The sequence below is a fragment of the Etheostoma cragini genome, chromosome 13 (genome assembly GCF_013103735.1).
Source record: "Etheostoma cragini isolate CJK2018 chromosome 13, CSU_Ecrag_1.0, whole genome shotgun sequence".
In the NCBI taxonomy this organism is placed as follows: domain Eukaryota; kingdom Metazoa; phylum Chordata; class Actinopteri; order Perciformes; family Percidae; genus Etheostoma; species Etheostoma cragini.
The window spans coordinates 14318613-14335935 of NC_048419.1; the positions used below are offsets into that span (position 1 = coordinate 14318613).

The 17323-nt window shown below is 41.2% G+C and overlaps 1 protein-coding gene across 1 annotated transcript in view; it reads left to right on the forward strand.

The window, feature by feature from the left end:
* LOC117955402 (protocadherin-16-like) overlaps positions 1 to 17323 on the forward strand; it is an 82128-nt gene that overhangs the window by 49960 nt on the left and 14845 nt on the right. The window contains exons 5-11 of the mRNA XM_034889883.1: positions 12061 to 12249; positions 13059 to 13290; positions 13459 to 13695; positions 14645 to 15706; positions 15950 to 16137; positions 16347 to 16443; positions 16534 to 16691. Of these exons, the coding sequence (XP_034745774.1) occupies positions 12061 to 12249; positions 13059 to 13290; positions 13459 to 13695; positions 14645 to 15706; positions 15950 to 16137; positions 16347 to 16443; positions 16534 to 16691 (2163 nt within the window). The remainder of the gene's footprint in view (positions 1 to 12060; positions 12250 to 13058; positions 13291 to 13458; positions 13696 to 14644; positions 15707 to 15949; positions 16138 to 16346; positions 16444 to 16533; positions 16692 to 17323) is intronic.

Consider the following 17323-nt stretch of genomic DNA (forward strand, 5'->3'; position numbering starts at 1 on the left):
ACAAGTCACTTGTCTTTGTTGTTCTTGGGACAAAACATCTAATTTTAAGCTTTAGTATTTTGTTTTGCATACAGTATGTTCATCTTTTCGTAATTATTAGACCTAACATCATTCTCTGATAATGATTAATCAGTCAAAATAGCACATATTGTACATCTACGGCAGTGATTACAGATTCAAAGACCACCATGTAGACATTTATTTTTAACCACATGTCAACCTCATGGTGGAGCTGGTGAAACAGTCAGGGGATCACTATTTATAAGAATACTAACACTGCAGTGACAGCCACATTTGCTAATTTCAATCAAAAGAATGGTCATATTTTTTGTCTTGTGTGTGGACCTCAAAAGGTATAGTTATTACTGTGGTAATGACTAGTGGAATACCTTAATAAATAACATATCGAGAATATGTACTTGTACATGGATGTTAGAGAGAGAGAGAGAGAGAGAGAGAGAGAGAGAGAGAGAGAGAAAGAGAGAAAGAGAGAGATATTTACCTCTTTATCCTGACCTGAGTTTGACCCTTGTCACTTTTATAATGCTTTATACTTTGTATATTCTTACTAGAGATATGACTGCTTTGATACACAGACACTATAGGATTACAGATCCACTCTGTTTTATTTTCTACTTTACTGGTTGAAGTGTGCGAACTTGGTATAAAACTGTGCACAAACACACACCCATGGATCCTCTGGTTTGGAGCTGCTGTGCCTCTCTGCAGTTAACAACTATCAGAGTAACCCAACGCCAGATGTCAGCTCAAAGCTCAGGGGGTGCTGCTGCTATCTTTTACTATTGTCACTTCCCTGGGGTGGAGGTCGGTAACTGCATGACCTCTGACAGAACAAGGGAAAGACGGAGCGACTTGGAGAAAGTACAGATGTAGACAAGGGATTTAGGTGTAAAAAGCATGATGAAAGAAAACACACATACACACAGCTGGTTTAATCTGTTCTGTGTGTTGATTCTTAAAAACAAAACAAAAAAAGTGAGATTAACCCTGCTGAACCCTGGGATGTCACATCATGCAGGGGTTTGATTCTCTGAAGTCGAGGCTGCCACACATTTTCCTTTTTTACAAACACACCAGGTGTTGCTTTCTCCTATTTTGTCAGTGACACATTCACGCAGCGTTAGGCGTGACCTGTTACACACACACAAACTCGTCTCTAGGGATCAAGGAAAGAGAAGCGCAGCTGGATGTTTGGTTCACCTTTGACCCTTAAGACTCACATTGATTTGATCACACATACACATGCCAAACACATGCGCACAGACATGCATTATGTGTCCCTGAAACTAATATTGTCAGATCACTATTTCTGGAGTGCAGAAAAAAGGTGGTTTAGACTGTCCTCAATAAAACCTAGCTAACTTATAATGATAAACACACTCTGTCTTATTAGTGTGAACCTCCCACATAGCTGCTCGTTGGTTTACAGATCGAGGAATAAAATGACACTGAAACATAAATGTTTATTTGCAGAAAATCAGGCTTCAACTAGCTTGGAAGTTTGTATGCATCTAAAAAAAAGCTTTGCTGATCCACGGAGGGGAACTTGGTTTCAATTAGATTTACTTTATAAAGCTTTGATTTAGTTTGAATTGGAAACATGTCAGTGTAGAATCATTTAACTCAACTTTGGCTAGATTTATTGTATTCTTAGTCCTCAGGCAGAGAAAGTAACAGATAAATAATGTACTAAGTATTTGAGTTAACAGCTTCCATCTGGTAATGTACGACGATGCCATAACAGTGCTGCAGAGGTAAGATATGAGGAATCATTGCAGCAGTGACAAATTATTTTTGGACTTTACCTCTGGGTTTATATGAGGTCAGGTCAGACATTTTTATCTGCCATGTTTTGAGCTTTTGGTGGAGCGCGGAAGTTTTAGATGGACATTTGTGGCTTTTCAGTGACTCGTGTTTAGGTTCTGTGTTAACACAAGTCTAAACCTCAAAAATAAAAGTCTAGTGGCCACAGTCAATTGATACATCCAGAAATCCACCTGTTGTTTTGACGTTTTATTAGCCAGTTACATTTTTAAAATAGCATGTTAAAAGAAAGATGTAATTTTATGTTTCATTTGCATTTTTTTAAAAACTCAGCAAACTTGTAAAACAAAGTTTACAACTAATTTAATTATTATTAATTATTAGCTACAATCTTCTTGGACTCATTAATTTGAACACCAACGCTAAACAATATGATATTACTAAAAGTCAATAAATGATAATATTGAGTTTTTGCCAAGACCCAATTAGGATATCTAGATGGTAATGCAACGTTGTGGCTGCGAAAAAAATGTACTAGCCACAACCAACATTTTGCATTATTTGACTGGGGTCTGGCGTTAATTAACTCACACCCATTGTCCTTAGTGTTACAGCTCACTGTTGACTTGGTGTATGACGAGGCCATGATGAAACTGTCCCACAGCCTTACGGATCTCATTTTGGAAGCATGACTAAATATGCAGAGGGCTACAGAGGCTACAGAGACACTATTTTCGTTTAGAGGAACGAAGCCATGAATTAACCGGGATTAGCCTGAACCTTAGTTTAGGCTGTTTAGAAAGCATTTTGTTTTATGTCTATTTGTGTATCAACTTGAACCATGTTATTGTGAAGGTAGGAGTTTTCCTATTGTCCCTGGATTGGAAAACCTTGTTTTAGCATCTCATATTAAAATAGTCATGGTGGTAATACTGTTTATTTTAAGACCTATTTTTTCTCAGGAAAAATTGCCCCAAAAAATGTAAACCTAAAGATAAGATTAAATACATAACACTTGATTTATCACAATTCAAAGCTTTACGCTAACATTTTGCATTTTGTCTCCAATTTTGATAAGATTTGGTATTTTTGCTAATGACAGAATCTCATTTAGAAAACCGAGAAAGCTGTTATTGACTCTTTCAAGTCCTTCAGCAGCTGTCTTCATGATAAATTGTTCACACCTATTGATCTCCTCTTTTCTGTGCTTTTTTGCTCTCACAGATGGACTAATCAATACTCATAATCAGAACTGCTCACTGTGTCTGCCCACAAAACACACACACACACACACACACACACACACACACACACACACACACACACACACACACTGTGTGTCACAACATTTGCCATTATGCAAAGCCCACAAACAAAAATGGCCAACAGAGTAGTCTTCTAGCCACCTCCTCCCTTGACATGACATGAACATAACACACAAATTGCAAACAATAACCAACTCACCCTTAAATTCCAAATGCCTGCTCCTAATGATATAGTCTTTACAGTGGTCTGAGAGTCCCGCACACTTGTCAAAGAGAAATAAAACCCTGTGGTGTACCATAGGATGAAAAAACAAAACAGATTCCACACACTCTCAGGTCTCTTTGTCATTTTTTTTATTGTATAAACCGCTAAAATGCCCTACATTTATATATACACACACTTCTGCTCCCATTCTATGAGAAATGCTCCATCGGAAACACAGATGCATCCTCCTAAACACATACTGCCGTTTGAGCTAGTTAGAGGATTCAAAATGACCCAGAGTGGTGTCTCTGAGGCAACCGTGGGCCGCTCTCTCTCAATCATTCATCCTCTCGTTCATTTAAAAAAAAAAAAACACCTCAGACAGCAGTCCCCCAACTAAGGTCCAAATCCAGTCCGTCGTTGTGCTCTCTCACTCCTTAATTACTGTTTTGTCTTCATCTCTGGAGCTCAATTACAACGGGAAAGCAATAGGTGATAATTATCGCTCACTTTATAGTACAGAGCTCATGTGTAAATCAAAGATGATGGCCTAGAGAAAACATTTCAGTCATGTATTTTGTTGTCTCTGTTTTAGCAGCTTTGGCTCACTTTAACAGTTAATTTAGATATTTTTAGAATAAAGTTGCGCTGCTAGTCTACAATGTCACATCGTTAAGTCTCATTAAGCTCACAGGATCAGTTACAAAACAAACAAACAAGTCTTGATAATTGTGGGCCATATTGCCTCTACTGCATGCAGACTTGAGACCATTTAATGACCACAAGCGTGAATATATAGTGACACTTGTTATTCATCTCTGTGGGTGGTGAACATTCACGTTCACCCTTTAACTTTGACAACTGACCCAAAGCTCCTCATTAGCTTCCCTGTTAGCAGATAGTGACAATAAAATCCATGGTATTTCAAAGATATGCTACTTTGTTGCTAGCAGCTGCTGCACCATCCAGAGTGAGTCTTGCTGAGGCCTTGGACACAAACGGAGAGACAGGGTTTAAACGCCTATAAATATTTAACAGTAAGTAAAAAATAGGGCTGATTTCTGCACTGATTAGGCCAGCTGTCACTCAGGGCCCACAGGATTCCCTTTGAAAGTAATCTTTTAAAGAGGGAGGCACTGGCACACACATACAGTAGACAGGCACACACAGTTGTTTAAGGGTTAAGAGTTATCACATTGTAGGGCTTTTCCAAAGATAGGATCACTACCATCTAAATCCCTTGTCTCTCTTATCACTCCAGAAAGGTGATGTCACCCCTTATTGTGTTCCTCTGTCCATCCCTGCTTTTTATCTCCTGCAGACCACACTATTAACTTCCATTCACTGTCTGCTGCCTCTCTTTTCTTCCTCTACCTATTTTCACATAAGAGATGACAGCTTTGTGCAACTGCAACACAGAGTTTCCCTTCGGGGATCAATAAAGTATTTCTGATTCTGGTTCTGATTGATCTATAGAGCTAATGGGGATGGACCTGGTACAGTTGTAGTGCTGGAGATGTCTAGTTTAAAAGCACTGATTATTTCCTATTCCAGTTACATATTGAAACCTAACATTGGTCTAAGTGTGTGGAGGGTAAAACATACCAGACTCATATCATTGAAAACTAAACCTAAGAGATATAGGGATGGAAAACTCCAAACATCAGAGACGATTGCAAGATGGTTGGACTTGTGAATATGCCTTAACAACGGCTCCTGTGTCCTTTAACATGAGATGCAGCCCAGAGATAAACATCCTAACACACACCACATGTCTGCATGTTAAACTCCATGGGCTAAACCTAACTGTATGGTATAGTTTACTGCTTTGAGTGTGGAACATCTACAAGTGTGTCCTGCTGTGTGTATGTGTTTACAAGTATGCACATTTGTGGGAGACTTAAAGAGACAGAGAGACTTCGTTCGTGGCCAACCTCCCCATCATTATGTTCATTAATAATATTAGCATTCTTTCTACCAAATATAGAAGTCAACTCTCTCGTTCTGTCTCTTTCACCTCCCTCCCTTTCTCTTCCCTTCAGTGGTTTGATGTTCCTAATCATTTCCAGCCGTGAACTCCACATGAAAGGCAACAAGCACTTTCCGTAATAGGGTGCTGAAAGAACGAGCAAGGGAGAGAGGAGAGAAAAGAGGGGAGACGCTAAAAGAGAAAGGGGAGGTCAAGGGAGGAAAGGAGATTGAAGGAAAAGCTGGATGAAGCCTCAGTCCTCCTCGTTCCCATTTGAAGGTCTCATGTTATCATTAGCCCTGCCTTTTGTTCCTTTGCCAAACTATTTCCCCCTCTCTCCGACCTTCCCCTCCCTTCTCTCCTTCCCTGCCATATATCTTAATTGTACCCATAGTGTCTCAACTCATTGGCAGCAGAAAGGCAGAAATTGATTTGGAGATCTGCAGAATGCCTAATATGAGGAATGCAACTGGAGAGCAAAGGAATGTCAGTGTAAAAAGAGCAACACTTTTAAATGAATGTCCAAGCTCTATCCGACACTCCCACACAGTTAGTCTATTTTCAGTTTGTTGTTAATAACTTCAGCTTGGTGCAATTATCCAACAATGATGCATTCAGTTCACCAGCTCCAGGTCTATCATGCTCTTTTATGGTCATTGCTGCTACTTTAAAGGATAATTCCTGTTTTTATAGCTTGGGTTTAATTATAGGTTTTAGTTATATCAGTAATAATAAGATTGGGCTCATCAAGTTCATTTTTGACATCTGGGAATGCAGTGAGGTCCCTAAAAGTAAGTCAGATGATAAGAGATACATGAACAGTCATGGAAAACAATCAACCTGGAACTCCAAGATTTGCCAAACATGAAACAGAAAATCAAGGTATATGGCAAATAAAATATTCAAAAATGACTCAAATTATGATTTTAAATGAGGAAATATTTGAGTCAATTCAAAAAGACAATAGAGTACAATGTCAACATAACTACACCGCAACTGATAAAAATTACAGCCAATACGACTAAAGTAAGACCCAAGTTGTAATAAACCAGAATCATCCTTTCATTCTGCATACAGTGGGACAACATTTGCTTTAATACTAGGCTTTTTAATGTATTTTTTTAATAATAGGCTTCCTAATAGCCTATTTGACTTCTTAGATGATGGTTGCGTTATAAACATTCATCCCTGGCACCAGTCAGAGGAAGAAGAGATTAGATTGGTAAAACTCTGTGTTTTACAGGTTTTACAATGAAAGCCTATAGAATCGCTCTCTCTCTCAGTTTCTTTCATGAGAAGCTATAAAAGTCCAGAGCAGCAGCAGAGCTGCAGCTGCGTCCGAGCAGCCGTGCACAGACTCCCTCTGACACTAACTGATGTCAACAGAGACAAACTGCAGAAAACAGCAGGACATACCTGGACCAGCGCCCACATCTGGACAAGCTGAGAATAGGGTAGAAGAAAGGAGAGAGGAGATACTGTACAGCAAAATATATTAAAGGCAAGCCATGAATATAATGAAGGACAGAAAGAGGAAAAACACAACCCACTAGAAACAAAAAGCAAATAAAACCTCAAACTAGTCAGTTGAAGCCGTACAGCACCTGTCTCTCGCTGAGGTTTGAAGATGTGGGTGCTATATTAGGGAAGGTTTTGGCGTAGATGTTGACCCACTGGGATCATTAGACACTACTTGGTACACTGCACCACACCCCAGACAGGAGAACACTCCTTCTATGCAGCATTGAATACCACTGACAAACGACTCTGAATGTGAGTGCTGAGTTAGTGTTAGGTTGGTATCTGGAATCTAAGTGTAGAGCCAACCATCCATGTATCAGCAGAAGGAGAATGACACTGGAAACATACAATGGAGTAAGGCCAAGTGGAAAGGTAGAGACCCAAAGAAACAGAAAGAGAGAGTGCTTGCAAAGGCGAGTGCGGCAAATGATGAGGTCTGGATCTTTGCTAAAGCTCCAGTGAGTGATCGCTCCTCTACTGGCCCAGCCAGGAATGAATGGCTCTCTATGGACAAAAAGCTTCAGACCTGAGTCCTGGCTGAATCCGATACTGGGCACGCTTTTCCTGACTGTTTTTCACATCGTCCTTACCAGGCTGACGTGTGCTTTGTGAGATGTGGTCTGTGTCTATAGTAGTCGGTCAATGAACTACATGACATAGGTAAATCAAAGTACTGCTTAAACTGAAAGCATGCTGCTTCAATTTATGTTTCATATATTACAAATGCACGTGGTTGACAGATGCGTAACTTTAGCATTTTATTAAGTCAGTTTGTGTTTTGATGATTTGTCACTGATACATGCTCTGAAAGACCAGTTCCATCCAAGTCAATAAGGACACTGCACAGCTAGTACGTCAGAGTGTGCATTTTAGAAGTGATTATAAACGTTTCTTTCCTAGGGCACTTCTGCATGTTATGACACCAGGTAGGGGTATCATAGATCCCACAAAAAAAAAACCTTGGCAGTTTTGCACGATTAAGCCCATTAACTACAAATTGTGTATACTTAGCATTACTGCAGGCCATTATCCAAAGTGAACCACACTCCAGACTTTCACCACCTTCCAGGCAGTCATTAGTTTCAGTTTATGCCAATAATGTTTGAAAGTCAACTTGCAAAACCATTGTTATGGTTTTTTAAAGCTATACCAAAGGATGTGAATGTGAATGTTAACTGCGTATTGGTAAATGCTGCATCATCCAAAACAACTATTTAGTTATTAAGAACTTATTTTCTTCATTGTATGTGCCTTCTTATTTTTACTTATTATATTGTTTACTTGAATGTTATGTTTGTCTGTGGACCTAATTGGTAAAATATGTCTTGTCTCCACCGTGGGATAGAGGGAAACGTAATTTTCGACATGTGAAGAAAATTGACAATAAAGCAGACTTTGACTTTGAACTAACTGTAATAACGCACTTGAAAGGTTTAGTGTCTTGTTCCAAAGCATTACAAAAACATGGGGACCAACCTTTTGACCTTACAATTAAAAACCCGGCCTTCCAACGACTAGACAACCCTTCCATCCACTTTCAAAAATGTGTAAATGTGGAAGATCCCACAAATATCCATGCAAGCATATATGCTTAAGAGCAATTGAGATTTAGATGTTTAAAGGTATGGGCTGTTGTCTCTGTATATGCTGCTATGTAGTCTTATGTTTATCTCAGCTGTAAACCTACGGGGAGTCCAATGAGGAATAGGTGTGCAGAGCCAATGCTGGCCGGCTGGTCATGCATCAGAGAGCAGGCTCTAGCGTGGGAGGAATTCCTCCCTGGCAAACACCCTCGTCTGGCCCATAAGATCTCTTGATTTAAAAACACATGTCGACTGTGTGTTTACTAGATCACCTTATCATACTACTTCTATACTTTTATACTTTTTGTAAACAAATTGGGAGAGGAGTTTCTGGTATTGAATTGGCATGTCAGTTTGATCCATCGTTCTGCCCTTTGCAGTGTAAACTGAACATTGGTGCTGTGCTGTGCAGGAGGAAATGTGCTGATGACAGAGTTGATTCTTACAAGCTCCTGCCTTTTCTGAAGTGTTCAAATGATTTTCCTCTGGTACACGTTTCAAACTGTTGTGCATTGAAAATCCTGTCGTGTACTCCAACCTTGCAGGTTTGTTTCTGTATGGGTTTTGTCCCTCTGCAATTATGTATTTGTTTTTTGTTCTACTTTAGCATTTTAAATCTGGAGCCAAAGAACTACTGTACTGGATGTAGTATAGTTCAGCAGAACAACCCAAATCATTTCATCTTTTATTTTATAGCTCCCAAGTTTGCCATGAAGAGTGCTTGCATAGGCGTTTTCTTAGATCAACCTTGTGTTTGTCTTGCATATTTTTTCCTGCATGAAAAATCCATAACATACTGCTGTGCTTTGGGTATTTACTTTTGAGAGTGTGTGGAGAATCAATGTCCTGCTCTCTTTCTTGTTCCCAGACTCTATGCAAGCCCTTTCCAGTCAAAGCCTCCTGTCAAAAACTACTTCCAAGCGTATTTAGCAATACTGTGTCCAACCCCTGTATTTTCAGATAATCCTAACAAATACATGTTACGTTTACACGTTGCCGGTTATTTTCATAAACAGACATTTAAACCTCTCCATTTTCAAAAATAACATTGTGCACACTTGTCAGTTTTCAGTAAAGTGTTTCTTTACACGTAGGCCTACCCACGTATACTGTATATGCCGTCAATGCCATCAAGAGCATGCTAAACCTGTAGTTGGCAGTGTAACGAGAAGCTCAAGCCCACTTTAGCCAGGCATAATCCTGAAAATAGCAACAACAGCAAGGAATCATTTCCTCTCTCTTCTCTTCCTTACTTCCTTGGCTGCCAGAACTTCTGTTTTCCTCTGTTTACACGCAAATGTGCAAACAAAGTTTACCAAAATCTCCACTCTGGCTGGATTTTTTTTGAAACACGTTTTCAGAAAGAATTGTGTTCAGAGGCGAATTTTTTGTTCGCGTGTAAATGAAGGGCACAAACTAAGGGAAATGTGTTAGTTTGTCAGAATACCTACGTATGTGTAAACATGGTAACAATCATGTCTTCTTTAAAATCTTATCCAGGGTAGAGCACCCTTTCCCTTGTCTGTGTTTGTGATCTACAATGGAATGTATGGAGTAAAGATAGATGTGACGATGAAGTCACCCTATGACCAGGTGGGCGGTCATGGGTGTTAAAGCCTCTTTAATTAGATTTAGTGAAAAGGATAGGGTCATCACATACACGGGTGTCTGTGTGTAAGCAATGGACACTTTTGTCCTGTTCTCATCACCACAGGTGGCTAATCCATCACAGACAGTCAGGAAGATATGACGAACACCCAGACATGTGCATAAATCCCAAAAGGTTGCGTTAGTCTCAACACTGTACTCTGAAGGAAGTCCCAGCAATGATCTAAAATCCCCAGATGTAAACACTGACCAAAGGAAGGGGTACAGTATGACCTCTCAAAACCACAACCGTCTAGCTGCGTTAACACTGCAACTAAAAACCCTGAAAGAGCTGTTCTAATATTCCCATATTTTAATATCCTATATGAGCAACAGTATACATCATGGTGGCGTTATGTCTGTCTGTCCAAAACCAGTAGGTAAGTGTAATGGTGAAGACATGTGTTGGTGGGACGGAAGGAAGGTCATTGCCTGCTGTGGTGGTCCCAGGCTCTATGGGGTTCAGGGCCAGGGCAAGTTCCCATGTAGAATTCAGACTAATGATGAAATCATTTAACAACAAGCTCAGACATGTACAATAGGAGATGATACAATACTAACCCTTTTTTTAGAAGTTGATTGCGATGGAAAACACTACGGCAACACTGGTGGATGCACGGTATAGAAAAGAAGACAGAAAAAAAAGCTTTTGAGAATAATAATTCATCCCATAGTCATTGTTATGTACATTTTATATATTAAGAGAATAAAGCATATGTTATTTTTTAGCTTTATTGTTTATCTTTCTAATTGTAATGATCTTTGTTTATTGAATTTTGCATCATCTTGCATCGCAGTTCATCGTATTCCAGACTCAGTCAGAAAACTTTAATTAGTATTTAAACCAAAAACAAGAATAAACTAAAAGTTTCTGGTCAAATATAATCTTTCTTACTGTTGCTTCATGATAAAGACTGGATATGATAGAGGGGGAGTGCTGTCATGAGGTCTCCTGTATCTTGGCTCGCCTTCAAGGCTTTGAGATCTGAGGGAGAATGCTACGTTTAACAAGCACCATAAACGCCACCAAACATACATATTATGGACCGATGTAAACCTAGTCAGGACCCTGGAGCACAGGGGACATTCACAGAGGACATTTCCCTTTTGTGTTTTGCAAGAAAATCTTTGTTCTATTTAGATTTTTTTGAGTTTTAATCAGAGCAGACAATGCATATTTGTGTGTGTGTGTGTGTGTGTGTGTGTGTGTTTGCGCGCGTGCGTGCGCGCAGTATAATGAAGGATGTTAGGTAGATTAGACCAAAAAAGTCTAAGGTAAGGTCAAGGTCTGTGTCTTATGTGTATTTGTGTCTTCAAACAGTTTGAAGTCCTTTTGTAGGGGAACAAGACTCAAAACCTAGTTACTTTGTTAAACAGATCAGACAAAGGTCTCACCCCATGACAATTATGAACCATGGTGGAACTTTTTGTTCAGTTACAGAGGGTCACGGGGCTGGTTGCTGCGGATCATCCAAAAATGTAACAGGGATTCATGTCTGAGGTGCGTGTTTAAATGGCTCTCCATGTTAGTCAGTCAATCAGTCAGTCACTCAGTCAGTACGTCATTTAAATGCCCGTTTAAAACCAGTTTGACTTTTCAGCATTCATCAAAGTGCCTCTGTTGATCTCGCACCACACTCACAACCTCTTTCATTACTTTTCTGTCCTTTACTAAAGGTTTAACAGTCCGTTTCCTCTTTGTATATCCATGGTAACCTCCCCACCTATCCTTTTGCACACACTGTGAGGGCGATCTATCCATTTTTTTTTACATGCATTATCTGTGATCTATAAAAGTGAATTGCTCTCACAGATGCTCGTTTTTTTTTTTTTTTTACACCATAACAAGTAGTGATATGGTGTGTGATATTTTGACAGGTGCAGATGTATGGGCCTTGGGGTGACTGTAATATGGGACATTATTATGGTAACAGAAAGGCCCTCAGCTTGTATTATGACACATGTGTGTTTTCTTTCCCACCAATTTTGATTAACTGTTGGATGTGTTTTTGGGATTCTTTTTTAAATCCTTATGTATCCACGTCTGGACTGTCCATGTCTTACCTGGTGTTGCTTTTCACTTAGGTGTCAGCCACAGATGAGGATCGTGGTTCCTTTGGTGCCATATCCTACATCCTGGGTTCTGCCTCTGGGAGTGCAGCACCGGCCCACTTTACCATTGACAAGGAGACCGGCCAGATTTGCACCAGCACAGCTTTGGACCGGGATGAGGGATTGGAAAAGTTTGACTTGACCGTCACTGCAACGGATGGAGTAAGAACACACTTAACCTAAAATTATAAAGGGACAGGAAGGAATTTTCCTCACAGACATTAGTGTTATCAATTTTCTCATCCAACTTTGATGAAAGCAAATTAGCGTTTTTCCCAAATAAGCATTCCTTTAACCTTTACATATTGTGTACAATCAAAGCCCAATTACTGAAATAGACTTGAGAAAATTACTTAAACAGCTAACTTAAATTCACAGCTCTAGTTCTTTGTGTTGCTCCATGACCAAACACATTACCCACTAAGTGTGTGATGCTCCTTCTGATCAAAGCCAGAAGAAGAAAGCAAATTAAAGATGTGTACAGCTGCACTCCAAAAAAGCTGATCAAAGAGACGTGTTTGAAGAAGACAGCGTTGTGTCTCTCACTGTGTGTCTTCAAAGAAAATCTAGGGGAACTGCAACAGCATGGCAAAGCAATCAGAGCAAACAGAGAGGGAGTGTGGGGAGGAAAAAGATGAAGATGTAAACCAATCCATTTGAACAATTCATTTTAAATTTAAATACAATGTCTTACTTGACCACATTTACACAGTCTTTGCACTAGCTTCCTACTAGTGTTCATACTTTCTATCATTTTTTTTTTTACCCATGCTCAAGTTAAGATTGAATTCAGGTCTATAAATTACCACCTAACCCCCTCAATGCATCTTCTCTCCCACCACTGGCACATTCAACTCGTCTCAACTATTCACGTTTTAAACGGTCTCGTAAAACTAAGCTGGCAGATACTGTTGGTATGATCATTTCATGCAAAAATCTTGAACCGATTTTGATCTGAATTGTTTTTTCAGGGTGGCCTGAGCTCAGTAGCACGCGTGCGGGTCTCAGTGGTGGACATCAATGACAACCGGCCCACCTTCTATCCAGTCCTCTACACAGTCAGTCTCAGTACCCATAGTGCCCCGGGAACCTCTGTTGTCAAGGTAACAGCGAATGATCCTGATGCTGGGGAAAATGGCAGGGTGACCTACCGCACGGTACCTGCTGGAGGCTCTGGTTTCTTCACTCTCAACAAGGACACAGGTATTTGTGTGTGTTTGTGTTTGTGTGTCTCCCATGTTTTGTTCACACAACACACGCACAAACTGAACAAACATGGGTGATCTATTTTGACACCTGCTTTGGAGTTTTGAAAAACCAAAAAGGATATCGAGTAATTCATCTGCTTCGTTCATCTTTCTTTCCCTGCAGGTGTGATTTCCCTCTCTCGCTCGCTCCATGGCAAAGCCAACACGGTAATCTCCATGGTGATATCAGCCGAGGATGGCGATGGCCTGACGGCGCCGGTCAGTGCCAGGGTAAACGTGAGTGTGGTGGGAGGCTCGGTGGTGTCTCCCGTGTTTGATCAGGCCCAGTATTTTTTCACTGTGTCCGAGGACGTCCTCAGGGGGACCGCAGTGGGACTGGTCCGAGCCACTACAAAGACAGGTAAGAATGCCTGTACACTCAGTCCTTCCTTTCTCTTTGCTCCACTATGTGTCAATGTCTGTTCGGCCTTTAGTCGTACCAAGCATGCTTTTATTAATTTACTTGACATGGTTTGTCAGAGGAAACCTGTTTTATGTGTCTTTCTCTTCCTGGTTTCATCTTTCTGACAAGGACCAGGACAAAAATTCACTAATGGGCTGGAAAGAGTATGATGTCTTACCTCTCAGTAAAGCATTTGTACAAGTACGCAAGCAACAAGAGCATACACTCCATTAAGAAATAACATCCATCACACAGCGTGGGCTATAGTAGGATTTCTTTTCACTGTGGCCAGACTTTTATTTTCTCTCTGTATTATTGATGGAGAAATGAAGGTAGATGGGGCTGAAATTCTGAGTGGGAGTCAAAATGAAGTGTGTTACCAGTTGTGCAGTGGACAGGGCATGTCTGTTTAACTGCACAAAGCTTTCTGTGATTCTATCCCCTCACCCACTTTGAGTGAAGCCAGCCCTTTGTTAACACAAGAATAATAAACACACCACATCCCTGTCATCCAAAAGCGGATATGGATGGAATTTTTCTATTTGTCGGGTATCCTTAAATTAGGCTAAGGAAGAGTGGATAATCAGTGGCTGTATACAGTATATTGAAACTCTTTCTGTACCTTTGAGTGGCAAAACATTTAGTTGATTAATCTTTAGTAAAATTAGTTATCAATCAGAAATGCTAAAGTATTGCTGGTTCCAACTTCTCAAATGTGATTATTTGCTGCTTGTCTCTGTTTTTTTGTCATTGTAACTGATTTTCAAGCATTTCAAAGATGTAACCCTGGATTCTTGAAAATGGTGACATTCCTTTTCACTATTTTATGATATGTTGCGGCTCTTGTCCCTTTGTCACTGTCTTTTTCTCATTCTTATTTTGCTGTATTTTTGTGTAGACCACGCAGGTGTTCCTAAGAATATCTTCTACTCCATCTCCACTGGGGACCCAGATGGGTACTTCACAGTGGACAGTGCCTCTGGTACAATTCGCACTGCCCTTCCTCTGGACCATGAGACCTGCTCCAGTCTCGACTTGGAGATCCAGGCACGTTCCGGCTCTCCTCCAGCGTATGGAACCAGCCGGGTACGAATTACCATTTCAGACGTCAATGACAATGCCCCCACCTTCCTCCCGTCCTCATCAGAGTCCCTCCTTTTACCTGAGATCACCAAAATGGGGAATGTTATCTATAGCATTCAGGCCATTGACAAGGACTCTGGTCATAACGGTCAGCTTAGCTTTGACCTGGTCTCTGCTGGGGCTGCAGGCAGCAGTGGCCAGAGAACGTTCGGTGTTGACCGAGGGAGCGGGGAGGTACGTCTGATTGGGAGTTTGTCATATGAAAGTGTCCCACGCTATGACCTTCAGGTGGTTGCCAAGGATGGCGGAGCACCTCAGCTTAGCTCCACCTTCACCCTAGTAGTCCACATCCAAGCCCAAGACGCACAAGGCCCTAACTTTGACACCCTTACGTACCGTGTGGAGCTACGGGAAAACACAGCTCTGAATACACGTTTCCTGCAGGTTCGAGCACTGAACAGTGAGGCTTCTGGGAATGGTGGAAGCTCCTCATCTTCCTCCATCTCTTCCTCTATTTTCTATCGCCTTAGGCCTGACGGTGACGCTGCCGGTTTTGGCATTATGCCAGATAGTGGTTGGCTGTTTGTTCGTAGCTCTCTGGACCGAGAAGTCAAGGACATGTACCTGTTGACCGTCCTGGCCACCTCAGGCCCAGGAGGGGTTGGGAGAACTGGCAGCGCCACAGTCAGGGTGACGGTAACCGACGAGAATGACAACTCCCCAAGACTGAGCCAGGAGAGGGTGTTCCTAGCTGTCAGAGAGAACCTGCTCGCAGGGACAGGCTTTGGAAGGGTGTCTGCAACGGACAGAGATGCAGGACTAAATGCTCGACTCAGCTACAGGCTGCTGCATACCGACAGGCACTTTCAGATCAACTCACAAACAGGTGAAGATGAACAACATGACTTAAGTTTTTGTATTTGAATTTAGGAATATCAATAGTAACATTCAAAGCAGTTTTTTGTAATTGGCTTACACTGGCTGAAATGTAGTTACTCTATAAGCAGCACTAATACCAGCATGATTTCCCTTGAGAAAATAATGATTTGCTGTTAGTCAATTCAATAAAATGGCAATTAGTCCCTAACTATTGCAAGTAATGCATGCTGAGGCCTTTTCTCTTTTTTAGGTGAGATCAGCACCCGCCTTGCCCTGGACAGAGAGCAGCAGTCCAGCTACCAGCTAGTTGTAGTGGTACAGGACGGGGGTACGCCTCCTCGTAGCGCCACCGGCACCGCTCATATAACTGTGCTGGATGAAAATGACCATGCCCCCAGTTTCACTCACGCCAGGCCGGATAGGGAGCTGCTCTATCAGGTGAGAATGAAGGCAGATTAGACACAGATTAGAGCCATTTAGGACAGAAAAAAATCTACCCTATACATCCCTTTCATATCTTAACAATCATAGTGCTACAAAGGAAACAAAGACAAGTAACAGGAATAAACATTATAGGGAGATAAAGGGCATAGAAAAGTATGTTGGAGAAAGACATTCATGTGAATAACAATCCTTTTGGATTGTAGGTGATGGAGGGGCTTCCATCTGGGACAGTCCTAGGGACAGTGATGGCTAAAGATCCAGATGAGGGGGAAAATGGGACCGTATACTACTCTTTATCAGGTCAGTGTCACTTCCCTCTACATTCACATTGTTTTCCTTATCATTACCTTAACTTTGACTTGATATCCATGTCTGTTGGATCACATGAAGGCTCCAGAGCAGAGCGTTTCTCCCTTAACCCAATCAGTGGTGAGCTGAGAACCGCTTCCCCTCTAAGATGGGCCGAACGAGCCGATTACGCTCTCACTGTGACTGCTGCTGACCATGGGACACCAGGTCTGAGCTCCAGCTGCCAGCTACGGATACAGGTAAACACAATCACTACATTTTAATTTTCTCATCCATCGTCCCGCTGCATATACATTGCATGCAGCACCTACATATTTGTGTGTGTCACAATGGAAACAAATTCCAATCTGGTGCCCAAATGTAACACTGTCACATCTACATTACCTCAGTCCTTTTGCATTCCTTACTGAGAGTAATTTACTCAAACTGTGCTCCAAGTGAACAGTATAACTGTCAAAGAAATTGGAAAAGGAGATAAATATGAGAAGGAGCGAAACTGATCCTGTGCCTGTACAAACAAAAGCATCTATCCAATCTAGTGTGTGTTTCCTGCTCAAAAGGTTAGTGGGGTAACCAAAACCCAAGGTGAGAAACCCAGAGCTGCAGGAGGGAGCTGGTCTGGACTGAGTTATTGTTCTGGGCTTTCTGTAGGAGGGTCAATCCAGCATATCAACATACATAATCAGGAATTCAACAGCAGGAAAAAAAGCAGACCACAGAAGCATTCAGTCACAAAAGGGTGGTGCTTTGCTTTTACTATGGGCCAATGAGCTCAGTGTTTTTATGTGTTGTGATTTCAGAAAGGAAAAGGATGCTAATTGCAGTGGGAGTACTTGCCTTAAATTTTGCCTGGGCCCTGCTTGTGTGACAC